Raw genomic sequence first — 26,758 nt, forward strand, 5'->3', positions numbered from 1 at the left:
CATCTGCATATCTGAGGTTATTGATATTTCTCCCAGCAATCTTGATTCCAGCTTGTGCTTCTTCCAGCCCAGCATTTCTCATGATATACTCCGCATAGAAGTTAAATAAGCAGGGTGACAATATACAGCCTTGACGTACTCCTTTTCCTGTTTGGAACCAGTCTGTTGTTCCATGTCTAGTTCTAACTGTTGCTTCCTGACCTCCATATAGGTTTCGCAAGAGGCAGGTCAGGTGATCTGGTATTCCCATCTCTTTCAGAATTTTCCACAGTTTGTTGTGATCCACACAATAGCTTTGGCATAGTCAATAAAGCAGAAATAGATGTTTTTCTGGAACTCTCTTGCTTTTTCCATGATCCAGCAGATGTTGGCAATTTGATCTCTGGTTCCTCTGCCTTTTCTAAAACCAGCTTGAACATCAGGAAGTTCACGGTTCACATATTGCTGAAGCCTGGCTTAGAGAATTTTGAGCATTACTTTACTAACGTATGAGATGAGTGCAATTGTGCAGTAGTTTGAGCATCCTTTGGCATTGCCTTTCTTTGGGATTGGAATGAAAACTGACCTTTTCCAGTCGTGTTGCCACTGCTGAGTTTTCCAAATTTGCTGGCATATTGAGTGCAGCACTTTCACAGCATCATCTTTCAGGATTTGAAAGAGGTCAACTGGAATTCCATCACCTCCACTAGCTTTTTTCGTAGTGATGCTTTCTAAGGCTTGACTTCACATTCCAGGATATCTGGCTCTAGGTGAGTGATCACACCATCATGATTATCTGGGTCATGAAGCTCTTTTTTGTACAGTTCTGTGTATTCTTGCCACCTCTTCTTAATATCTAATGCTTCTATTAGGTCCATACCATTTCTGTCCTTTATCGAGCCTATCTTTGCATGAAATTTTCCCTTGGTATCTCTAATGTTTTTGAAGAGATCTCTAGTCTTTCCCATTCTGTTGTTTTCCTCTATTTCTTTGCACTGATCGCTGAGGAAGGCTTTCTTATCTCTCCTTGCTATTCTTTGGAACTCTGCATTCAGATGGCTTATATCTTTCCTTTTTTCCTTTACATAGTCTCTATTCTCCTAATTGCCTATCAGATGCAATGTCCGAATGATTTCTAGATTTGCCAACAGAGCCATCAGTCCTCTTCCTGAAAGGAACAATCTTCAGATATCCAAATGGCCAGAGCTAGTGGAGCTAGCTCACTTATTAGGAGCAGAGTATAGAGATGGTGCCTGTTCATTGCAGTTAAATCTCAGTAGGCCAGGGAGGGAGGAAAAAGAGTTGACCCTTTTTATTTCAAGGGCCTGATTTGAGCCTTCAATAAAGTCTAAATGCAGCCTTCTCCCAGAGTAAAATCTCATTATAACTTTCCTTTATTTTAGCTACGATGAAAAGAGACAAGTTTCTCCCAAACCTATTTAGTTAAGGAGGCCCAAATAATGACCAAAAAGAATCTGAACAAAGGAGGGACTTCTTTGGTGGTCCAGTGGTTAAGACTCGGGCTTCCACTATAGGGGGCATGGGTTTGATCCCTGCATGGTGAGCACACAGTAAATAAATGTGCGTGTGCTCAGCTTTTAAGACATGTCTGCTGGAAGAATGCACTCTGGGGACTTCCCTGGTGGTCCATTGGTTAAGAAACTGCTTTGCAATGTAGGGGACGTGGGTTGGATCCTTGGTCGGGGAACCAAGATCCCACATGGCATGGAGCAACTAAGCCCATGTGCCATAGCTAGAGAGTCTGTGCTCTGCAACAACAGCTCCCAAGTGTTGCAACTAAGATCCAACACAGCCAAATAAATAAATAAGTATTTTTTTTAAAAAAAGTCTTGGTTGACCAGTTCTGATGAGTTTGAGAGCCCATGGGGAAGTGCAGACTGATGAGGTATCCTTTCTTTCCACAGAACTTCCTTCAGGGACTGCTCACCAAGGACCCCCGGCAGCGTCTGTCCTGGCCAGACCTCTTACATCACCCCTTTATTGCTGGTCGAGTCACCAGTGAGTCCTTAGGGTTCCCAGCGCTCTCGGCCCTGGCCCCAACATCTGGATCCAATGTATATTCTTTACCCCTCCAGCTTGAATTTTCTTTTTAGCCTTTTGCATGACCCTTGCACTTCCCTTGTAACCCCCTTCCCTCTTTGTCACTTTGTCTGAAGGGCCTCTTTGCACAGAAGCCTGAAGATGCTGCCATTGTCTCTGGCCAGGTGGAAACAGTGGCATAGCTCCAGCATGATCATGTGTTCCCTCTTCTCTTTCTGCAGTACTAACCGAGCCAGCAGGCCCAGATTTTGGTACCCCATTCACCAGTCGCTTACCCCCAGAACTTCAGGTCCTAAAGGACCAACAGGCTCATCGGCTGGCCCCCAAGGGCAATCGATCTCACATATTGCGGCAAGCCTGTAAACGCATGGCTGAGGAGGCCAAGCAGAAGGTGAGTGGGGGCAGAGGGGTATGTGTGACCTAGCCAGACTAGTGACTGGGGAAGCTAGAGCAGGAGGGTGACTTTCTAGGTTTGGGAAAGGGCTTCGAATGAAATTCATAGTGTCTTATGGCAACCAGATAGTTCTGACTCAGTGTCTCCTGCCCATTTCCTGCAGAAACACCAGAACACAGAACCTCCCCTTGAGCAAGAGGATAGGACCAGCAAGGTGGCTCCTGGCACAGCCCCTCTGCCCAAACTCAAGGACACTCCTCAGGAACCAGGCCTCTTAACTGGGGTTGTAGCATCAGAAATGAAGAGCAGCTGGGCTGAGTGGGGTGCTGGAGAGGCGCCCCCTGCACCTCGGTGAGGAGGGTAGAGCGCAGGATCTATAGGATAACATGATTTGCAGAGCTTTGGCTCCAGTCAAAGCAAATGCAGCATGGTTCTTGTCACTCATCACTGCCTAAATGTGGACAGGGCTCTGGAAGTCTAAGTTTTGGGTTCTTGAATTCTGATTCCAGATGCTTTGCTGATTTCATCAGGAAACATGGTAACTTTCTTTTCTCTATATCTTAGTTGTACATTAACCAAAAAGAAAAAAAAATCATCTCCAGACACACGGAAAGATTATTTGAGTTGAGAGCTACAGGGGAAAACCACCAAGGTAGATTTGAAAATAAGATTCACAGTGGGAGGCAGTCAAGGATATGTGTGTAGTGAACATATGCTGTCCTGGCCAGATCCTAGAAGATCTCCTCTAGCCAGTCCTCTATGGCTTTCCATTCCTACACTGGACCTAGAGGGAGGGACAAGTTAACCCTAAGCCTCACAGGTCTGGAACTCATCCTACTCCCTGCTTCCTCTGGCAGGGAAAACTGGATCACTCAGGACTGTGAGCAAGTGTTCCCAGAGCTGAGGCCAGAGGTGAAGGGCCAGCAGAGCCTTGATGCAGTGGATCTGGAAAATGAGGTGAGCCCTAGAGGTTCCTCTTGGCTTTGTCCCTGCCATGGGTGTTAGGTCTTGGTAGCGGTTTTCTGTAACAGTGATTCCCAACCATCTAAGGATGAGTCCCCTCGTGTTAAAAATTGCTTCCTTCTTATTCATAGATTTTAATTGCATAGTATGTGAACATTTAATTATAAAAAATCGGAGTACATTAGTAAAAAGGAAAGTCCCCCTTAGGCTTATCTCAGTCCCAAGGTATCTGTCTGCTTCCAGACTTTCTGTGGTTTTATACGTATGTATGTAGCTACATAGAATATATCGTTTGGCTGTTTTTACATTACTGAGTCCAGACTGTAGGTATTGTTTTGCCTCATGCATCTATTACCGTATAATCTGTTGTTAAGATTTTTCTACGTCAACTTTAATCTTTTGTTTTTTTAGGGTTTTAACTTTTTATTTTGAAAAGGTTTCAAATTTAAAGAATAATTGTGAAAATAGCACCAAGAATTCCTATATACCCTTTTACTCAGATTCACCAGTTGTTAAAATTCATTTTAGGGTGAGTTTCAGATATGCCCCTTCATTGCCAAAGACCTTAGTGCATATTTGCTAAGAGCTAGGTGATGCACTTGCACTACCTCAGTACAATTTATAGAAGTCAGAAATCTGACATTGCTATGGTTCTGTTCCTTAATCTACAATCTATATTTTGATTTTCCCAATTGCTCCAGTAATGTTTATAGCAAAAACACATTTTCCCCCCAGTCCACAATCCAGTCCAGTGTCATTCATTGCATTTAGTTGTTATACTTCTTTCCTTGTTTTTCATGATTGACAGTTTTTAGGTGCCCGGGTCAGTTATCTTGTAGAATGTTCCTCAGATTGATACTTCCACATGGTTAGACTCAAGTCATGCATTTTCGGTAAAAACGGTACATGAGTGATGCACTGTCAGTACTACGATCTTTTTTTTTTTTTTAAGATTTGCTTGTTTGTTTATTTTTGGCTGGGCTGGGTCTTTGTTGCTGCATGCAGGCTTTCTCTAGTTTCGGCAAGAGAGGGCTACTCTCTAGTTGCAGGGAGCAGTCTTCTCATAGTGTGCTGGCTTCTCTTGTGGTGGTGCACAGGATCTAGGACACCTGGGCTTCAGTAGTTGTGGCGTGTAGGCTTAGTTGCCACACGGCATGTGGGATCCAACCTGTGTCCCCTGCTCTGGCAGGCGGATTCTTAACCACTGGACCACCAGGGAAATCCTAGTCTTTTTAATAACTTCTTAGTGTTTCCTAACATGGATGTGCCATGATTTATTATTCCCTTACTGACTAGCTTTATGATGTTGTTATTATAAACCATGCAGTGGACATTTTCCTAGGTATCTCTTTATGTACACATGCTAGTGTTCTCCAAGAGACTTTTCAAGACCTCTCACATACTGCCAGTTGCATCTTTTTAAATTGGTGGCTGAAAAAAATACAGCTGTGCCAAAGGAGTCACTGGCTTTTTGCAGTTACTTCATGATTCCCTGGGCTTCCCAGGTAAAGAATCTGCCTGCAATGCGGCAGACCTGGCTTCGATCCCTTCCCTTTGGGAAGATCCTCTGGAGAAGGGAATGGGAACCCACGCCAGTATTCTTGCCTGGAGAATCCCATGGACAGAGGAGCCTGGGGGGCTACAGTCCATGGGGTTGCAAAGAGTCCATCATGACTGAGCAACTAACACTTTCATTTTACTTTCATGATTCCCCAGGGTGGGAGCTATTGCCTCAAACCTAACACATGCCTCCTGACCTCTTTCTCTCTCCGATACCTCAGGAGCAAGACAGCGATGATGAGTGGCAATACCTGCTAGAGACTACCGAGCCTGTGCCCATCCAGCTGAAGGCCCCTCTCACCCTGCTGTGCAATCCTGACTTTTGCCAATGCATCCAGAGTCAGCTGCATGAGGCTGGAGAGCAGGTAACTGGCAGAAGGATACCATGGATGGGACTGGAGACTGTTTTCACAGATGAGGTGTTAAAAAACATTAATTAGCATAAGGAGAAAGTCCCTTTCCAATGTTCTTTCACTACTGTCTGTTTAATTCAGGGAGGTTTGGTAATTTCTTTTAGTAATACAGAAAGAGCAGACCTTGGGTTTCTCTTTCTAAAGGGAAAAAGTATTCTTCAGAGCAAGGATAAGCAAGCTTTCAGCTGTAACCTTTTTGGGCGTTGACTGCCAAGAGGGAAAAAAATGGAGGATATCATTTAATTGCTTCTTTTTTTTTTAAAGATTTTTTAGATGTGGACCATTTTTAAAGTCTTTATCGAATTTGTTATAGTATTGCTTCTGCTGTTTTATATTCTGGTTTTTTGGCCAGAGGCATGTGGGAGCGTAGCTCCCTGACCAGGGATTGAACTCACACTCCCTACACTGGAAAGTAAAGTCTTAACCATTGAACTGCCAGGGTAGTCCCATAACTACTTCTCTAATGAGAGAAAACACGTTTCTACAAAATTTTTGACAAAATTAAAAATACAGATGTAACAATTTATTTTATTTTCTAATACAGATATACTAATGATCACCATAATTCAGCTTTAGAATATTTTCATTACCCTAAAAAGGTAATTCCTAGCTATTTACAGTTAATCATCATTCCTCCTCATAGCACTTACAAGGAGATTGCTTTCTGTCTCATAGATTTGCCTTTTCTGAACATTTCACGTAAATGTGATCATACAATGGATAGTCTTTGGCTTCTTTCTCTTAGCATGGTTTTTGAGGTTTCATTCATGTTGTAGCCTGTTTCAGTACTTAGTTCCTTTTTATTGCTAATTAGTATTCTATTGTATGTATATATCACATTTTGTTTATTTGTTCCACCAATTGATGGAAATTTGGGTTATTTCCACTTTTTGGCTTTTATAAGCAATGCTACTTTGAACATCCATGAGGAAATCTTTGTGTGAACATATGTTTTCCGTTTCATTTCTGGAAAAGGTCAGTTTTCATTCCCATCCCAAAGAAAGGCAATATTCAAACTACCACACAATTGCACTCATCTCACAGGCTAACAAAGTAATGCTCAAAATTCTCCAAGCCAGGCTTCAACAGTATGTGAACCGAGAACTTCCGGATGTTCAAGCTGAATTTAGAAAAGGTAAAGTAACCAGAGATCAAATTGCCAACATCCATTGGATCATAGAAAAAGTAAGAGAGTTCCAGAAAAACATCTACTTCTGCTTTATTGACTATGCCAAAGCTTTTGACTGTATGGATCACAACAAACTGTGGAAAATTCTTCAAGAGATAGAAATACCAGACCACCTGACCTGCCTCTTGAGAAATTTGTATGCAGGTCAGGAAGCAACAGTTAGAACTGGACATGGAACAACAGACTGGTTCCAAATTGAGAAAGGAGTATGTCAAGGCTGTCTGTTGTCACTCTGTTTATTTAACTTCTGTGCAGAGAACATCATGTGAAATGGCAGGCTGGATGAAGCACAAGCTAGAACCAAGATTGCTGGAAGAAATATCAATAACCTCAGATATGTATATGACACCACCCTTATGGCAGATAGCAAAGAGGAATTGAAGAGCCTCTTGATGAAAGTGAAAGAGGAGAGTGAAAAAGTTGGCTTAAAACTCAACATACAGAAAACTAAGATCATGGCATCTGATCCCATCACTTCATGGCATGTGGAAGGGGAAACAATGGAAACAGTGACAGACTTAATTTTCTTGGGCTCCAAAATCACTGTAGATGGTGACTACAGCCATGAAATTAAAAGACTCTTGCTCCTTGGAAAAAAGCTGTGACCAACCTAGATAGCATATTAAAAAGCAGAGACATTACTTTGCCAACAAAGGTCCGTCTAGTCAAAGATATGATTTTTCCAGTCATCATGTATGGATGTGAGAGTTGGACCATAAGGAAAGCTGAGTGCCAAAGAACTGGTGTTTTTGAACTGTGGTCTCAGAGAATACTCTTGAGAGTCCCTTGGACAGCAAGGAGATCCAACCAGTCCATCCTAAAGGAAATCCGTCCTGAATATTTATTGGAAGGACTGATGCTGAAGCTGAAGCTACTGTACTTTGGCCACCTGATGTGAAGACCTGACTCATTGGAAAAGACCCTGATGCTGGGAAAGATAGAAGGCAGGAGGAAAAGGGGACAACAGAGGATGAGATGGTTGGATAACATAATCGACTCAATGGTCATGAGTTTGAGTAAGATCTGGGAGCTGGTGATGGACAGGGAAGTCTGGTGTGCTGCAGTCTGTGGGATCGCAAAGAGTTGGACACTATTGAACAACTGAACATTTAGTTTTGAAATGAAATGATTTTTTTCATTTCTCTTGGCCCTATGCATAGGAGTGGAATTGCTGAGTCAGATAGTAAATTTATGTTTAAGAAACTGCTAATCTGTTTTCCAAAGTGGCTATACCATTTTGCATTCCCAGCAATGTATAAGGGTCCTCATTTCTCTACATCTTTGCCAACACGTATTCAGTTCAGTTCAGTTTAGTTCAGTAGCTCAGTCATGTCCAACTCTTTGTGACCTCATGAACCACAGCACACCAGGCCTCCCTGTCCATCACCAAATCCTGGAGTTTACCCAGACTCATGTCCATTGAGTTGGTGATGCCATCTAACCATCTCATCCTCTGTCGTCCCCTTCTTCTCCTGCCTTCAATCTTTCCCAATATCCCATCCCTCCCAACTTCTATCTTTTCAAATGAGTCAGCTCTTCACATCAGGTGGCCAAAATATTAGAGTTTCAGCTTCAACATCAGTCCTTCCAATGAATACCCAGGACTGATTTCCTTTAGGATGGACTGGTTCGATCTCCTTGCAGTCCAAGGGACTCAAGAGTCTTTTCCAACACCACAGTTCAAAAGCATCAATTCTTCGGTGCTCAGCTTTCTTTATAGTCCAATTCTCACATCTATATATGACTACTGGAAAAACCATAGCCTTGACTAGACAGACCTTTGTTGGCAAAGTAATGTCTCTGCTTTTTAATATGCTATTTAGGTTGGTCATAACTTTCCTTCCAAGGAGTAAGCGTCTTTTAATTTCATGGCTGCAATCACCATCTGCAGTGATTTTGGAACCCCCAAAAATAAAGTCAGCCAACATGTATTATTATCTGTCTTTTTGAATATAGTCATCCTAGTGAGTGTAAAATAGTATCTCATTGCTATTTTAATTTGCATTTTGCTAATGACTAATGTGAGCATCTTTTCGTGTGCTTACCAGCCATTTGTAGATCTTCTTTGGTGAAATATCTAATCATTTGCTTTGCTTATTTTAAAGTTGTCTTCTTATTGAGTTGTAAGAGTTCTTTATATATTCTGGATATAAGACCTTTATCAGATATGCGATTTGCAAATTTTTTCTCCCAGCCTTAATCTGTCCTTTTATTCTTAGAAGAATGTCTGTTAAAGCACAAAGGTTTTGGATTTTGAAGTCCAGTTACCATTTTTTCCCTTTGTGGATTTTGCTTCTGATATTATATTAAGAAATCTTTTTTTAAACCCAAAGTCTTAAAGATTTTCTCCTATATTAAAAAAAAATCTTTCCAGAATTTTAGCTCTGGCATTTAGGTCTCTGACTCACTTTGAGTTGATTTTTATGTGTATTTTGAGGTAGGGATCTAAATTCATCTTTTTGCATGTGGATATATAATCATCCCAGCACCACTGGCTGAAAAGACTCTCCTTTTACCATTGCATTGTCTTGGCACCCTGCACCTCTCATTTGGCCCCTACACGGCCTCCTTGTGTCAGATAATTTTTCAGTGGGAAAGGAGGTTAACAACTCTGCCTCCAGGGTAAGACTTTCTGAGTTGGAATTCCAGCTGAACTACTGTGTGTGTTTATTTATTTATGGCTGTGCCGGGTCTCTGGCTGCCAGGCTTTCTCTAGTTGTGGTGAGTGGACAAGGGCTTCTCATCGAGGTGGCTTCTCTTGTTGTGGAGCACAGGCTCTAGGGTGCATGGGCTTCAGTACTTGCGGCTCCTGGGCTCTAGAGCAAGGGCTCAGTCGTTGTGGCGCGTGGACATAGTTGCTCCTCCTGGGATGTGGGATCTTCCAGGACCAGGGATCAAACCCACGTCTCCTGCATTGGCAGGAGGATTCTTTACCACTGAGCCACCAGGGAAGCCCCCTGTATGTAATTATTGACTGTTTACTTAACTTGTCTGGAAGCTTCGGTCTGCTTCTCTATAAAGTTGGTAATTGTATTTACTCCACAGTAACTGAGGTTATTGTAAAGATTTGAGTAAATAAATGAGCAGATTTAGAACGGTGAGTGGCATATTGTAAAGTACTTGATGTAAATGTTGGTCTTCTTTTGAAAAATAACCTTTTAAAAAATAACCATTTAAATATAGTACTGTCCTTAGCTTATAAGCTGTATGAAAATAAGTAGTAGGCTGGATCTGGCCTGCAGGTCGCAATTTGTTAACCCCAGAGGCAGAGCTGAATAATACTGTTTTGTCTATCTGGAGTTGAACAGCACTGTTTTGTGCCCATTGTTTTTAATTTTCAGAAATGTGTGTGTGGTTTCATTTCATTTTATTCTAAGGTGAAGGGCTGGAGAAGGAAGGGAGCAGATAGGAATGGTCACTAGGTCTGTCACTGACTGAGGGGGAGATCCCGCTTCCCCTTAGTCACCTCTAAGTCAGGGACCCTGGCCACCTATAGTTCCCTTTCCTGGTGCACTTTCCCTGTTTCTCTGTTCTCCTTCTCTGGGTTTTAGATTTCCAAAAAAAGGAGTAAGAACACTGGGTCTTCTTTGTCAGCTTCTTGGGGACACTTGGTATCTGTGACTCTCTTTTATCTCTCACAACATGGATTACTGTCTCTTTCCCTCGTGTCACCCAGATCCTAAAAGGCGCCCTGGAGGGTGCTCCCCGCATCCTTCCTGCACTCCGGGTACTGAGCAGTCTCCTGTCCAGCTGCAGTGACTCTGTTCCCTTGTATTCCTTCTGCCGTGAGGCTGGGCTCCCCGGGCTGCTGCTTAGTCTCCTCAAACACAGCCAGGAGAGCAACAGTATCCAGCAGGTAAGTGCTGCCTCTCAGGACTGACCGGCATTTCTTCTCTTTGGATTTCTTTTCTTCAAACTGCCATCTCTATCGGCCCCTCTGCCTTTTCTTTCTCTTCTTCCTATCTACTTAGTAGATTATGAGTTGCAAATTCTCACGCCTTCCAAGGCCAGGCAGATAACGTTATCAGGGGAGTAGACCATGTGTGACTATATGAATAGCAGGAATATGAAGAACTGAGGTCCCGTGCCCAGGCTCATCCAGCTCACTGTTGCTCGGTGGGAAAATGGGCTTATGGTGCCATATCTTCCAGTTTTCTGAGAGAAGCTAGAAATCCAGATTTTTCTGTGTAATTTCTCAATATTCATAGATTAACTCACCCACGGGCACTACCCTGTAAATGGTCATGGAGACGACCAGTGGAAGAGCTCAGGTTGAGACTCAACATCCGTGTGCCCATGCTGTGTCCTGTCACAGCTGAACCGAGAGGCTGGAATGCAGAAGTGTTTACTGGGCTAAGGCTCAGGTGGCTGGAAGTGGACTCTGCTGATGAGTGTTAGTCTTGAGTGTTTTTAAGGCATTTAGAAGAGAATTTGTGCTATTTTGAAAAATATAATCTGCTATACTCCAAAATGCTGTCCAGACCAAACAGGACACATTTTGGGCTGTTCATAGCCTGTTGGCCACCACTTGTGACCTTGAGATCTCCTCTCTCTGTCTAAAGGTTCTCTTCACTCTGTCCCTTTCTGTTTGGTCAGCCTAATTGGATCTCTGACCCATTTTTCCCTTGGTCTTTGTTTCTGTCCCCTGAGTTTCGCTAACTCTCTGTCCTCTTCCCTGGCAGCAATGTTGGTATGGGGCCTTCGTACAGGACCTGGTGGCTGTGATTCAGGCCTACTTTGCCTGCACCTTCAATCTGGAGAGGAGCCAGACAGGTGACAGGTGGGATGAGAGGCAGTCTTGCGCTGCTGGCCAGTTTGGCTTCAGTTTCTACCCCCATTTCTTCCCCTCCCCATTATGAAGAGCCTAAGTAAGGAGAAGCCATGATTTGTGACAGGTTTAAGGGTCAGCTGAGTGACCTCTCAGAGTACAGCAAGTTCTTTTTTTTTCAGCAAGTCCTTTTAAGGACCTTGAGTCACCTCCAAATTTGCCCACAGAATTTCAAGTTCTAAGGGTCAGCGGTAGTCACCATACACCGAATGGAAGGCTCAGGGTGGGAATAAGCTAGAGAAAATGGCAGAGAAGAGGCCTGGAGGTGTGTATGTGAGACCCTGTGTGTATGTGTGAGGAGAGAGAGGGAGAGCGTTCTGATGTGTTCCTTTGCAGAGATTTTCCTACCTGCCGTGAACTGACCCATTCACCACATGTGGGCATTTAGTAGAGAGATGAGAAGAAACCAGGACTCATTTTTTCCCAGCCTACAGGTATTTCAGGAGGCCGCCAGCCTCTTTCTGGACCTGTTGGGGAAACTGCTGGCCCAACCAGATGACTTCGAGCAGGCTTTGCGGAGGGACATCCTTATGGTAATCTGCTCTCCCTTCCAGATTTCTATCTCTGTTTTTCCCCATATTCCTCCCATTCTGTTTCTCATGACTGTATAGAGTTAGATCAAGTAATACAACAAATGTCTGTTGCCTGCCAACTATGTGCTGTATACCATCTGAGTTAGAGAAAGTCTGTATCTTCAAGGGTCAGGGCTAGTCTAGTAGGATAAATGTGATAAAGGACAACAGTGTGAAAAGTACAGTAGAAGGACTTCCCTTGTGTTCCAGTGGCTAAGACTCCAGGGAACTAGATCCCACATGCTGCAATCAAGATGGTACAGCCAAATAAATATTAAAATAAAATGTATAAAAGTAATAAAGTAAATTAAAAACACTAGAACTTCATATAAAACACAGAAGCACCACTGAGGAAGACTCACACTACCTGGAGCGTCATAGGAAAAGTCTTTTTTTTTTTGTTTTTGGCTGCACCACACAGCATGCAGGATCTTAGTTCCCTAGCCAGGGATCAAGTCGGGACCCCCCTATAGGGGAAGTGTGGAGTCCTAACCAGTGGATCATCGGGGAAGTATGTAGGATCATAGAAGAAATCTTGAAGAAGGAAATCATCTCTGCTAGGATTTGAAGGACGCCCAGAAGTTTGCCAGGTGGATGAGACAAGGAAGCAGGGAGGACATTCCAGGCAGAAACAGTAATGTATATTAAGGTGCAGAAGCAGTATGCAGTGTGACCTATTTTAGGGAACCACAAATAGAAGTAATGTCTTCTTGAATAGACTTACAGATCAGCTAGTATTCCCAACCTTGTTTGTCCTACAGACTAGCAACCTAGATGGGTCAACTCTGCATGTGAGGGACAGGAACGGAGGATTGAAAGAGAAAACAGCTGAGTTCTGACTGGTCTCAGAAGAGACAGTTAAGAGAGGAACGTGTGCAAGGAAGGAAACAATTGTCTGATTAGTTTCAGACTGGCAACTGGGAGCACAGATGTGGGCTGCAGTCCTACCTCCAGCTAGCAGTCCATTCAATCTCTTCTAGTCTGGGAGCCTGTCTTAACATCACTCATCCTTTCTGGTCAGGAAGCTGTTAATGTCTAACCTAAATTTTGGCCAGTAGTGACTCACATTATTGGTCAGCACTTTTCATATGTCACTGTGCAGTGAGTAGCATGGGGAGTTTGGAATAAATTTTGAAGACTGGGTTGGGAAGGACCCACGAATCCCCAGGAATTCTTATATTCGGGGTCCACGATATTACTTCAAGAAATATCATTTAGGAAGCAGCTGATCAAAATAGGATTGACACCTAAAAATCCTGTTCCCAAACATGAAGGCAATTACTCTGCACTTTGTCTGTGAGGAATACTTAGAATTCAACAACTGGTCCCCCTGGGTTTTCCTCCTCCTTTCTCAGGTTCTCCGGGAATGCTTGCTCCTTACCCTGATTCCAGTCTGGTTTCTGATGTGCTAATGTGAACCCTGCCTGTCTCCCCTAGTGCTTTACTGTTCTGTGTGAAGCCATGGACGGGAATAGCTGGACCGTCTCCAAAGCCTTCTACTCCAGCCTGCTGACTACACATCGGGCTGTGTTGGACGGCCTCCTTTATGGCTTGACAGCTCCACAGCTCCCTTTCCATAGCCCCCCAGGTAACGGGAATGGGGAGGGGAGGTTCTCTTGACTGACTTGTCAGCAGGACCAGCACTGCTCTTTTTCCTGCCGGTTGCCTAGAATAATGTCTGGTATTTAGCGAGTGTTAAGTAACTATGATGGAGAAGGCGATGGCACCCCACTCCAGTACTCTTACCTGGAAAATCCCAGGGACAGAGGAGCCCGGTAGGCTGCAGTCCATGGGATCGCAAAGAGTCGGACACGACTGAGCGACTTCACTTTCATTTTCATGCATTGTAGAAGGAAATGGCAACCCACTCCAGTGTTCTTGCCTGGACAATCCCAGGGATGGGGGAGCCTGGTGGGCTGCCATCTATGGGCTTGCACAGAGTCAGACACGACTGAAGCGACTTAGCAGCAGCAGCAAGTAACTATGAAGTGAGAGAAAGAAGGGAGAATTTGAAACAACCCATGCCTTTCTGCATTCTTTGCCTTTTGCACAGGAGCCCCCCAGGTGAGCCAGCCGCTTCGGGAGCAGAGTGAGGATCTGCCTGGAGCCATTTCTTCAGTGCTGGCGGCCATGTGCACGGCTCCCGTGGGGCTGCCAGGCTGCTGGGAAGCCAAGGAGCAGGTCTAAGCTACAAACTTTTTTTCAATTTTTATTTTAAATTTTATTTATTTATTTATGGCTGCGCTGGGTCTTGGTTGCTGCATTCAAGCTTTCTCTAGTTTCAGAGAGTAGGGGCTACTCTCTAGTTGCAGCGAGTGGGCTTCTCATTATGGTAGCCTCTCTCGTTGCAGAGTAGAGGCTCTAGAGCGGAGGTTCAGTGATTGTGGTGCATGGGATTAGTTGCCCTGCTGCATGTGGGATCTTCCTGAGCCAGGGATCAAACCCGTGTCCCTTGCACTGGCAGGCAGATTCTCGACTACTGGATCACCTGGGAAGTCCTGAACTACAGTTATTTGTTCTTGTTGTCGCTGTTGCCAGAGTTGGGGAGGTTGGCCCCAGTGTCTCAGAAAAGCAGAAAAACAAGCTTCTCTGTCTGCCTTTACTTAGTACTTCCAGAAGCAGATGCTAACGACTAGGTTTGGGCTACTTGTTGAACATGATGTAGCCAGAATCCCAGGGCCCTTGGCCAGCTGATTGAAGAGCTCCATGACAAACTGCCCATGTGGTGGGGTGGCTGATCCGAAGCCACCAGTGATGCTTGCTCAAGGGTTCAGGGTTCAGATTTCCCACTCCCTTTGGCCAGCAACACTTTCCTCTGTACCTGCCTGCAGTGGGACTTACCTAGGCCTTGTCTTTTGCTTTTCCACTGAGCATGAAGACTGGGGATAGAATGAGGTCTGAGGTTCCTGGTGAATCTGGGGAAGAGTGGCAAGCAAGGGGTTGAGAGTCCTGATTAGTTGGAGATACGAGAGGAATAGGATTGGAATAAAGGGAATGGGATTGAGTCTTCAGGTATGTCTCTACAGATCGCTCAGCATCTGGCTGACCAGCTCACCAAAGACAGCAACCACCTGAGGTCATCCCTCATCTCTGCCCTGCAGCATCCCATCTTGTGCCTACCCCTTCTCAAGGTACTGCCTGCCCAGAACTCTTGGCCCCTCAGATTTCTTTTTCACTTCCAGGAATGAGAAAGAGAGAGAAAGAGACACTGAGAGAAACAGAGAGAGATGAGAGACATCCCCCCCTGTTGCCCTCCCATAGAGGAGGACCCCTTTCTGCTTTTAAATCAGTTCAGCTGAGATAGCCCAGCTGTCAGCCAGTCCTCACTAGAACTGAGACATGTCTGCATCTCAGTCTCTCAGCAAGAGGTGGACATGCCCTGAATTTCTCTGACACCCCTAGATCTGTCAAGAGGCTAGCCTGCTTTCAGCTGAGCCTTCTAGTCTAGGACCTGCCTCCCTGACCAACTGCTTCCCACACCCCTTAGGTTCTCTACTCCTGCTGCCATGTTAGTGAACGCTTATGCCATCTTCTTGGGCAAGAACCCCTGGCCTTGGAGTCACTGTTGAACTTGGCCCAGGGCAAGGTAGGCCAGTGGCACAAGTGGGCATCTCTTAGGGGGTCCCACCATCTCAATCAGAGGACACTCTGATGCCTTGGGTTTCCTTTATAGGTAAAGGTAGTAGATAGGGAAGAGTCTACTGAAGTGACTCTCTACCTCCTCTCCCTTCTTGTCCTTCGCCTCCAAGATCTGCCTTGTGGGTGAGTCATAAAGTAGGGTCACCCTGACATGGATTATGGGGAGTGACACCATACAGCCTGTCCTTGGGAGGGACTAGGACAGAGTGAAGGTTTCTCTGCAAAGAAGAGACATAGATTCCCATGAACTCTGTGCCCTGGAGGTGGACATGCAGCTTTGGTGGAAAGTGCCATCCAAGGGAGAGGGCAGGTCACTCAGCAGCCTCCTTTCACACAGCTGCATCCCTGATGTATCTCCTTATTCCAGAATGGAGAAGCTAGGCAGTGAGATTGCTACCGTCTTTACGCATTCGCACGTCGTCTCTCTTGTGGTGAGTTCTCAGCGTTCATCTTCCTTGCCTTTTCACCCTATCATCCCACCTTCTGGGAGCGGGAGAGTTGTTTCCTAATGTGCAGCTGTTTGTGAGGCATTCTTCTGGAGACAGACACCCTCTCCACCTGTCCTGAGTACCATTCAGATTGGGACATTCCTCCTCCTCATCTGACTCTCCACAGAGTGCGGCGGCCTGTCTGTTGGGGCAGCTTGGTCAGCAAGGGGTGACTTTTGACCTGCAGCCTGGGGAGTGGATCGCTGCAGCCACACATGCCCTGTCTGCCCCTGCAGAGGTGAGTCCTCCCAGCGCTGAATGCAGAGATGTGCTTTCTCTGAGTCAGATAAGGTCTGTGTTCAGGGAGAAAAGTCTGAAGTTCCAGTAAGCCTGGAGGGAATCCAGGAGTCTTTCCTGTCCTGTCCTTCTGCCCTCAGATAATATAGGTCCCTCTGAGCCCCAACTGTCAGGGCTTTAGATTTATTGTTAACACACAGGACCTCTGAAGGGGGAGGAAGAGGCATCGTCTTTCTCCTTCCTTCCCTCCCTCTTGCTCTCTCTCTCAGGCTCTGGCCCTTGCCTCCTGAAGGATCTCTACTCTCTAGTGTTCTTCCCTGATGCCAAAGTGAGCTTTCTTAAAGGAAAACCTGCCTATTGCTCAACCAGTCATTATTTCACACGTAAATATGTGCTGAGTACCAGGCACTAGTCTTACCTATATGGATGGAGCTTGTGTAGGTCCTCAGTAGCTTCCCACGGAGTTTCTGGGTTAATGTCCACATTTGCTAGCAGGCCACACAGAGCTCATCCGTTACCCCTGGGCTCTCTAATCCTCCTCTACCAAAGAGTTCACATTTCAAAAATTCACTGTGGCCTTTCATGACCTGTCTTTTATATAAGCTGTGCCTTCTTCCTTCCTTGTCTGCCTTTGAATCCCATCCGTTTCCTACCTCTAAGGGCAAAGTTAGCATCTCAGCTATCCCTCCTCCCTCTCCACAGCCCCTACCTCACAGCCTCTTATTCAGTAAGTGTCTTCCTAAACTGTAGTTGTTTGTGTGGCTGGTTACCCTACCAAACTGCGTGTCTTTAGGACAGAGATAGTTGTTGAATGAATAGGCAGGAACCAAGACACACAGTGATAAAGAATCTGCCTGCCATTGCAGGAGCTGCAGGAGATGTGGGTTTGATCCCTGGGTCAGGAAGATCCCCTGGAGGAGGAAATGGCAACCCACTCCAGTATTCTTGCCTGGAAAATTCTATGGACAGAGGAGTCTGGCAGACTGCAGTCTATGGGGTCACAAAGAGTTGGACACAATTGAGCACGCTGTGCATCCATCCATCCATCCAAGACTCCTAAGTCCAGAAGAACTCTCCCCACTACTCTGGGCCGAAGAAGAGCTCCTTCTGCCTGACTTGGAGTGGGCTGTGCAGGTCTGTGCGGTCAGCTCGCCCCTCTCAGGGATCTGCTGTCTTCCTGACACTCTCTACCAGGTCCGGCTGACTCCACCTGGTGGCTGTGGATTCTATGATGGCCTCCTCATCCTTCTGCTGCAGCTCCTTACCCAGGTACAGCTGCATCCCAGGATGCGTGGGAACTAAGGAGAGAGAAACTGGGCGCTTTGGGGGGCCGCTGGCCAAGAGGAAGGAAAAAACCACACAGTCACCTCCCCTCTCAGAGTACCAGTGATAGCCTTAGATTGGGCCCATCTGCACCAGTACAGACCCTTTAAGGGGAACCATTCAGCTGCATCCCTTAGGATTCAGTGGAAAGAAAGCTGTAATTGCCTGGTTTCCAGTAAGCGTACACATGGGTTGAGAGGTCAGGGAGGTTAAGATGTGATAAGAGAGGAAACTGAGACAACAGGGAAATCTTAGGTGGAAAAACAGGAAGAATTGTTTCTGGGACTCCCCTTCCTCATAGATCATGAAGAAGAGTGAAAAAAAGGCATTTTTGACTCCTGACTTGGACCTCCCCCTTCTCCCCTTCTCAATTTTGGCTTTAGCAGGGGAGGGGTAATCCGATAAGGGACATGGCCAGCTCAGAAATGTGGACCGTCCTGTGGCACCGCTTCTTCATGGCTCTGAGGCTCCCCGAGGAGGCATCTACACAGGAAGAGGAGGTGTCGCTGTCCAGCCCACAAAGCCCAGAGCCAGACTGGACGCTGATCTCACCCCAAGGTATCTCACTTCCGACAGCGTGGCTCCTTTTGTCGGGCCAGTGTACTGATCCGTCTTCAAGAGGAAACAGCCTGGAACTGGGTTGGCCCATGGAGAGGGCTACTAGTGCTGCTGTCTTGGGAGGGAATGGCAGAGTCTGTGCGGGAGCTGCTGTAGGATGGGGAAGGGATCAGGGAACAGGTGGTGCCCCTGAGAACCATGGGGATGCATCTAGGCCTCTTGCCTGCTCCACTGGGTCTCTACTGTTGGTGTTTCCAGGCATGGCAGCCCTGTTGAGCTTGGCCATGGCCACCTTTACCCAGGAGCCCCAGTTATGCCTGAGTCACCTGTCTCAGCGTGGAAGTATCCTCATGTCCACCCTGAAGCATCTGCTTTCGCCCAGCTTCCTGCATCACCTGGGCCAGGCGTGAGTTGAAAATTTCAATTCTGCTATTATGGATGGGATGGACGGGGGGCAGGCAGGAGAGAAAGAGCTGACAGCTTGAGTTGTGAGGCAAGAAATGTGATTACTGAGGTTGGGGAAGGAGGGTTGGGGGAAGAATATGGAAGGCTGGGTGAGCCAGACCGAGTCCATCCTTCCACGCTGCCCTCCTTAGGCCACAAGGGTCTGAGTTTCTCCCCGTCGTGGTGCTCTCTGTCTGCCAGCTCCTCTGCTTCCCTTTTGCCCTGGATGTGGATGCTGACCTCCTTGAAGGTGTCTTGGCTGACCTCACAGACTCAGAAGTCACCGCCCACCTACTGCAGGTACCAGGGAAGCCACCCAGGCAGGAAAGTGGTCAACCTTGTGTCACATTCACTTCTAGACAGCTGTAGGGCTCTCCCAGGTCCCTGGAGGCATATAGCATCTGAGACTGGAGTGGAGGAAGCATGCAAGCCTGAACAGAGGCCTGTGGTGGGAGCTTGGGCTGGTGACTCCTCTCTCCATCAGTCCCTTGTCTGGATTCTCTTGATTCTCTCATCCTGGTCTGGGCCCTGAAGACGCTGCTCCTAAGCCAGGAATCGCTTCTCTGGCGATTGTTGGCACTAAACAGTGAGTGAGTCTCTGAAGGCAGAGAGACCAAGGCCTTGCAGACCGCGGCCTGGCCTTGGGAAGGACACGTTCTCCCAGGCGCCAGGTTGTGTCTGTCTCGCATGCGGTGCTGTGGTCAGGTCTTCCGGCCCCCTGTGGTGTTCTCTGCAGAACTTGGCTTCTCTCCCAGGTTTTGGGCTCCTTGTTATTTCTCAGCAGTGCATTCTCCCTCTCCCTGAACTGTTTTGCCCGCACCCCTCCCCCTTCTTCAGGTCTGCTGCCACCATCTCCCACTGACACAAGTCGAGCTGCCCATCAGTCTCCTCACACGCCTGGCTCTCTCGGATCCCGCTTTTCTCAACCAGTTTGTGAACACAGTGGTTGCCTCCCCTAGAACCACTGTCTCATTCCTGTCCACTGCCCTCCTGGGTGACCAGCCTCTGCTGACATCTGACCTTCTCTCCCTCCTGGCCCACACTGCCCGGTTACTGTCTCCTAGCCATTTGTCTTTTATCCATGAACTCCTGGCTGGCTCCGATGAATCCTATCGGCCCCTGCGCAGCCTCCTGAGCCACCCAGAGACTTCTGTGCGAGCCCGTACTTACGGGCTCCTGGGACACTTGCTCCAACACAGCATGGCCCTGCGTGGGGCCCTGCAGAGCCAGGCAGGACTGCTCAACCTTCTGCTGCTGGGGCTCGGAGACAAGGACCCTGCTGTGCGCCGTGGAGCCAGCTTCGCTGTAGGCAACGCAGCCTACCAAGCTGGTCCCCTGGGACCTGCCCTGGCAGCCGCAGTACCTGGTATGACCCAGTTGCTTGAAGATCCTCAGGCTGGTATCCGGCGCAATGCCGTATCAGCTCTGGGCAACCTGGGGCCTGAGGGTCTGGGGGAGGAGCTGCTACAGTGCCAAGTGCCCCAGCGGCTCCTGGAGATGGCGTGTGGAGACCCCCAGCCAAATGTGAAGGAAGCCGCCCTCGTTGCTCTCCGCAGCCTCCGACAGGAGCCCTGCATCCATCAGGTACATCCCAGGGGACGTGTGAATCATCATGACAGGGCTGTTTTCAACATTTTTTCTGAGATAGTCTAAGGAATTGGGACATCTGGAAACCCAAGCTGCCTCCTTCTCTGGGAGCAGGAAACTCAGGGGGCATGACTTGGACATGAGTTTTTCACCTAATATCTCCCACCTGGAGATGGGAAGGGGCCTGAAGAGGGCTCCACTGGGCTTGGAAATGCCTGGGTTGTCAAGGAGCAGTGTTACTCTCTTCTGGAGGCTGTGCAGGAGAGGGGGAGGGAAGACTAGAGGTGCTGAGGCAGAGAGTCATTTTTTTCTGAGGGCCATGAAGATGCTACCTTTTCTAGCGCTTACCATATGAAAAGTACCATGCTTAGCATTTTAGCTGCATTATCTGGTTTAAGCTATGCTTCTCACTTGGCAGGCAATGAAACTGAGGCACAAAGAATTTAATCACTTGTCCCAGTCACACAGCTAACATGTGGGATTGGACTTTTGAACTCGAGAGTCTGAGTCCAGAGCCCATGTTCTTTTTGGTCATGCCATTTGGGATACCAGATCTTAGTTCCCTTCCTGATTGAACTCGTGGCTCCTGAAGTAGAAGCTTGAACTCTTAACCAGGAGCCCATGTCCCTAGAGCCCATGCTCTTAAGCACTGCTTTATTCTGTTGTTGTTGTTTTTTTGCTCAATTTTCAGTATATAAACAGCCCAATTGAAAAGCACACATCTACCTAGGATAAAGTTGTGTGCTGTGAGTGCTTAGTCGCTCAGTCGTGTCCGACTCATGAGACCCTCCAGGCTCCTCTATCCATGTAGATTCTCCAGGCAAGAATACTGGAGTGGGTTGCCATGCCCTTCTCCAGGGGATTTTCCCAACCCAGAGATTGAACCCAGGTCTTCCACATTGTAGGCAGATTCTTTACTGTCTGAACCACCAGGGAAGCCCATGATAAAGCTAAACCCCCAAATTATAATAGCTCCATGTGGTGGCATTGGGCAGTTCTTGCAGAAGAGAAGTTTTGATAGGATGGTGATGATATACACTACAGAATTTTCTGTAGTCTGTGTGGGGAAATAATAAAAGGGATTTTTGGTGGTAATTCACACTGGTCTAGATCCACGGTAGGGAGTCTCACCTTCTGGCTGCTGCATTTATTATCTCTTCCTGGGGACAAGTTCATGGGTCCTTTGGTGCCTTGGTTTCATGGTCTGTGACCAAAGAGAACGGAAGTAGTCTGGTGCTAGTGGTTCCTGTCTCCAAAATCTTTCTTTTCCCACATAATCTGAGTCCCCGAGAGCTCATATTCTTTTGCTTTCTTTTCTAGACTGGGAATTGCTTGGCCAAACGAGAGTACTCTGCATGTCGTGTTTTGTCATCTCTCTCTGTCCCACAGGTGCTGGTGTCCCTGGGCGCCAGTGAGAAATTAGCCTTGCTCTCTCTGGCGAATCAGTTACTGCCACACAGCAGTCCCAGGCCTGCCTCTGCCAAACACTGCAGGAAACTCATCCACCTCCTGAGGCCAACACACAGCACATGACCCCAGCTTCCTGGGGTCCAACCTTTGTTGCCCTGCTGTTGCCAACACTTCCTTCTACTCAACAAGCCACCTACTAAAGAGACTGAAACAGATAAGCCGCCAATCTGCTGATTTGAGAACGAGAACCTAGAAGAGATTTATGTATAAAGCTCCTCCTTTCCCCCAGATTCAGGATGATTTTAACCAGTAAACTTCATGATTGTTGGTGCCAGAGGAGATGTGTTTCTTCTCTACATCAAAGAGTCTTTTCTCCAATAATGTGCCTTTAAACCCCAGGGGCATGCTTCCAGGACATCTTCTGCCTGAGAGGTTTTCTTCCTTTCTGGAGCTCCTGAAATTTTCCCAGCAGGTTCTTTTATTTAGACCTTATTTTCATTGCCCATTGTCTATATTTATATTTTGGCAAAAATAACATATTTTCTAGAGACCACCATAATTTCTTCCTATCCAGATTATTTCGTTTCAATTCAACATATTTATTTGTTTTTTAATTTATGTTTAATATTTATTTATTTTTAATTTATTTATTTGGTTGTGTCGGGTCTTGGTTGTGGCACACAGGATCTTTTTTGGGGGATGCGCAGGTTTCTCTAGTTGTGGGGCGTGTGGGCTCAGTAGTTGGAGTGAGCCAGCTCAGTTGCCCCAATGCATGTGGGGTCCCAGTTCCCCAACCAGGGACTGAATTCATGTTCTTTGCATTGGAAGGTGGATTCTTAACCACTGGACCACCAGGGAATTCCCTAAATTTATTTTTTTATTGAAATATAGTTGAATTACCATGCTGTGTTAATTACTGCTGTATAGCAAAGTGACTCAGTTATATATATATATATTCTTTTGCTGGGAAAGATTGAGGGCAGGGGGAGAAGGGGGCAACTGAGTATGAGATGGTTGGATGGCATCACTGACTCAATGGATACGAGTTTGAGCAAACTCCAGGAGATAGTGAAGGACCAGGAAGTTTGGCATGCTGCAGTCCATGGGGTCACAAAGAGTTGGAGACGACTGAACAACACTTTTTCATATTCTTTTCCATTATGGTTTATCACAGGATATTGAAGATAGTTGACTGTGCTATATAGTGAGACCTTTTTGTTTATCCATTCTGTATATACAGTTTGCATCTGTTAAACCCAAACTCCCAATCCAACCCTGTCTCATGCCCCTCCCCACTTGGCGACCACCAGTCTGTTTTCTACAACATATATTTATTGAGTCCTTTCTATATGCCAGATACTACTCTTGGCATTGGAGGTAAAGCAGTGCTTGTTTGTCAGAGACTTTCTATTCTGGTCAGGGAGATAGAGAGCTTATTAAAATAAGTGAATTGTTTAGTATGTAGGAATGTGATAAAAGCTCCAGAGAAAAGTAAAGCAGGGAGAAGGGGATGAGGAGAGCTGAGTTGGATAGCCGGGGTAGGCCTTTCTTAGAAGGTGACGTTTGAATAAAAACATTTGAACGAAGCAGTACAGCTCTCTCGGGAACGACTATGCAGGGAGAACGGTCTTCAAAGGCCCTGAGATGGAAGCATGCCTGGAGTGCTGGAGGAGCTGCGAGGAAGCCATGTTGGATGAAAGATGTGTAGGAGGGGGAGAATCGTAGGAGATGAGGACAGGAAGGTAATGGGGACCAGATGGAGGCCTTGCAGACCTACTTTACACAGAGCAGGGATCTATTAGAGAGTTTGATCAGAGGAGTTCTAAGATCTACCTTATGTTCTAGAAGATTGCCCTTCATTCTGGTGTTGTGAATGGACAGGGGAATGGGGAGGATGGGAAGTAGGGGGAGTATTTAGGAGGCTTTGTAATACTCCTCATGCGAGATAATGGTGTCCTGGACTGGGGTGGTGCCAATGGAATGGTAAAAAGTAGCCAGATTTTGAATATATTATGAACATGGAGAAAATAAGTTTTCTGGACTGATTGGATGTGAGAATGTAACAAAAGAAAGCAGTCAAGAATGACTTTTTGGCCTGAAAAGTTGGAAGGATGGAATTCCTGTTAACTGAAATGGGGAAGGCCATTAGTGGAGTGGTAATGGGTAGGGAAACTCGAGTTTAATTTTGAACATATTATGTCTATTAGTTGGAAACTTTCAAAGGTACACACAAAAAGATTAGTTCAGTGAATGCCATCAACACTTCACTAGCTACCTTATCCTTGTATTACTTGAGTATTTTAAAACAAATCCTGGACAACATATAATGCTATCCATGAGTACTTTGAGTACTTTCATCTCTAACAAATTAAAACTTCTGGGTTTTTGGTTTTATCAAAACCATAGTACTTCCCTAAGACCTGTCTACATTAAGACAAATATGTAAACAATATTGTGTCTTTAAATCTGGATATTTTTTTCCTAAAAGATAAACAAAGGGGAAATTACCTTGTAAAAGAATTGTCTTTTCCAAATAATTTGTTAAATACTAGCTTGAAATATCTTGCTTATCTGATACATAAACAATTTAATGTAGAGAAATCACATTTACATCAAAACTTTCTAGGCTGTGTATTGCATCAAACAACAATCAGTTTAGAGGAAGCATAATAAGAAAATATGTTCCCATCCCTGTGAGTTTATAATCTAGAGGATTAGAAATATGTAAACAGTTTTACACCCAGCAGTTATCACAGTGCTGAGGGGATTTGGGGTGAAGTCCGAGTGGTGCCTAGAATTTAGAGAATGTCTGGAAGGCTTGAGGATTTGTGCTTCTTTTACATGCATACATGAAGGAAATGGCAACCCACTCCAGTATTCTTACCTGGAGAATCCCATGGACAGAGGAGCCTTGTGGGCTATGTCCATAGGGTCACAAAGAGTCTGACATGACTGAAGCAACTGAGCATACATGCATACAAGGGTGTATGTATTTAAACTTTTGGGGAGGGGAGAAGGAGACTAAAGTTTTCAAACACAAAAAAGTAGAATGGCAGGTGAAACACCCATGTCCTGATCTCACAAATTCAGCCACCATCAACATTTTGTCACACTGGTTCTACCTGTTCCATTTTAAATTTTGTTACTGCTATCTGTTGTCATTGGGTCGCTGAGTCGTGTCTGATTCTTTGTGACCCCACGAAGCACACCAGGCTTACCTGTCCTTCACTATCTCCCAGAGTTTGCTCAAATTCATGTCCATTGAGTTGGTGATACCATCTGACCATCTCATCCTTTGTCACCCCCTTCCTCTCCTGCCTTCAATCTTTCCCAGCATCAGGACCTTTTCCAGTGAGTCAGCTCGTCACATCAGGTAGCCAAAGTATTGGAGTTTCACCTTCAACATCAGTCCTTCCAGGGAATATTCAGAGTTGATTTCCTTTAGGATTGACTGGTTTGATCTCTTTGCTGTCCAAGGGACTCTCAAGAGTCTTCTCCAGCACCACAATTCAAAAACATCAATTCTTTGGTGCTCAGCCTTCTTTATTGTTATTGCTATAGTTTTAAATTATTTTTTGGAAATAATAAGGACAGTGTGAAGAATTCCCATACACCCTTCACCCAGATTCACGAATTCTTAACATTTTGCCACAATTGGTTTTATCATATTTTTCTGAACCATATGAGGCTAAGCTGTAAATACCATGCTCTTTTACTGTTAGAAAACTTGCATTTCGGGGACTTCCCTGGCAGCCCAGGGGTTAAGACTCTGCAGTTCCAGTGCAGGGAGCACAGGCTTGATCCCTGGTTGGGGAACTTCCCTGCATGCCATGCAGTGCAGCCCCCCAAGACTTGTATTTCTTAAGATCAAGGATATTTACTTATATAATCACAGTATAAGAAATTCAACATTGATATAATACTATTTAACCTACAGCCATCATATCCCAGTTGTTCCAATAATGTTCTTTTTTTTTTTTTTTTTTATTTTTTTTTTTTACATGTGTTCCCCATCCTGAACCCTCCTCCCTCCTCCCTCCCCATACCATCCCTCTGGGTCGTCTCAGTGCACCAGCCCCAAGCATCCAGCATCGTGCATTGAACCTGGACTGGCATCTCGTTTCATACATGACATTTCACATGTTTCAATGCCATTTTCCCAAATCTTCCCACCCTCTCCCTCTCCCACAGAGTCCATAAGACTGTTCTATACATCAGTGTCTCTTTTGCTGTCTCGTATACAGGGTTATCGTTACCATCTTTCTAAATTCCATATATATGTGTTAGTATACTGTATTGGTGTTTTTCCTTCTGGCTTACTTCACTCTGTATAATAGGCTCCAGTTTCATCCACCTCATTAGAACTGATTCAAATGTATTCTTTTTAATGGCTGAGTAATACTCCGTTGTGTATATGTACCACAGCTTTCTTATCCATTCATCAGCGGATGGACATCTAGGTTGCTTCCATGTCCTGGCTATTATAAACAGTGCTGTGATGAACATTGGGGTACACATGTCTCTTTCCCTTCTGGTTTCCTCAGTGTGTATGCCCAGCAGTGGGATTGCTGGATCATAAGGCAGTTCTACTTCCAGTTTTTTAAGGAATCTCCACACTGTTCTCCATAGTGGCTGTACTAGTTTGCATTCCCACCAACAGTGTAAGAGGGTTCCCTTTTCTCCACACCCTCTCCAGCATTTATTATTTGTAGACTTTTGGATCGCAGCCATTCTGACTGGTGTGAAATGGTACCTCATAGTGGTTTTGATTTGCATTTCTCTGATAATGAGTGATGTTGAGCATCTTTTCATGTGTTTGTTAGCCATCTGTATGTCTTCTTTGGAGAAATGTCTATTTAGATCTTTGGCCCATTTTTTGATTGGGTCATTTATTTTTCTGGAGTTGAGCTGTAGGAGTTGCTTGTATATTTTTGAGATTAGTTGTTTGTCGGTTGCTTCATTTGCTATTATTTTCTCCCATTCTGAAGGCTGTCTTTTCACCTTGCTTATAGTTTCCTTTGATGTGCAGAAGCTTTTAAGTTTAATTAGGTCCCATTTGTTTATTTTTGCTTTTATTTCCAATATTCTGGGAGGTGGGTCATAGAAGATCCTG

The 26,758-nt window shown here is 45.6% G+C and overlaps 1 protein-coding gene across 2 annotated transcripts in view; it reads left to right on the forward strand.

Annotated features, from left to right (window-relative positions):
- Window positions 1-21,979, forward strand: part of STK36 (serine/threonine kinase 36) — a 26,742-nt gene extending 4,763 nt beyond the window's left edge. Inside the window, exons 7-27 of one of the 2 annotated variants that reach the window (XM_010861204.1) lie at window positions 1,905-1,998; window positions 2,262-2,431; window positions 2,598-2,785; window positions 3,292-3,391; window positions 5,179-5,322; window positions 10,236-10,415; window positions 11,242-11,339; window positions 11,815-11,920; window positions 13,397-13,547; window positions 14,013-14,140; window positions 14,986-15,090; window positions 15,447-15,545; window positions 15,633-15,721; window positions 15,966-16,029; window positions 16,214-16,324; window positions 17,518-17,592; window positions 18,030-18,204; window positions 18,463-18,610; window positions 18,801-18,948; window positions 19,486-20,232; window positions 21,625-21,979. In XM_010861204.1, the coding sequence (XP_010859506.1) occupies window positions 1,905-1,998; window positions 2,262-2,431; window positions 2,598-2,785; window positions 3,292-3,391; window positions 5,179-5,322; window positions 10,236-10,415; window positions 11,242-11,339; window positions 11,815-11,920; window positions 13,397-13,547; window positions 14,013-14,140; window positions 14,986-15,090; window positions 15,447-15,545; window positions 15,633-15,721; window positions 15,966-16,029; window positions 16,214-16,324; window positions 17,518-17,592; window positions 18,030-18,204; window positions 18,463-18,610; window positions 18,801-18,948; window positions 19,486-20,232; window positions 21,625-21,768 (3,264 nt within the window). In that variant the 3' untranslated portion in view covers window positions 21,769-21,979. The remainder of the gene's footprint in view (window positions 1-1,904; window positions 1,999-2,261; window positions 2,432-2,597; window positions 2,786-3,291; window positions 3,392-5,178; window positions 5,323-10,235; window positions 10,416-11,241; window positions 11,340-11,814; window positions 11,921-13,396; window positions 13,548-14,012; window positions 14,141-14,985; window positions 15,091-15,446; window positions 15,546-15,632; window positions 15,722-15,965; window positions 16,030-16,213; window positions 16,325-17,517; window positions 17,593-18,029; window positions 18,205-18,462; window positions 18,611-18,800; window positions 18,949-19,485; window positions 20,233-21,624) is intronic. The other variant, XM_010861205.1, reaches the window with a different exon arrangement.
- The last annotated feature ends 4,779 nt before the right edge of the window (window positions 21,980-26,758 follow it).

The sequence above is a fragment of the Bison bison genome, unplaced genomic scaffold (genome assembly GCF_000754665.1).
Source record: "Bison bison bison isolate TAMUID 2011002044 unplaced genomic scaffold, Bison_UMD1.0 scf7180017864471, whole genome shotgun sequence".
NCBI lineage: Eukaryota > Metazoa > Chordata > Mammalia > Artiodactyla > Bovidae > Bison > Bison bison.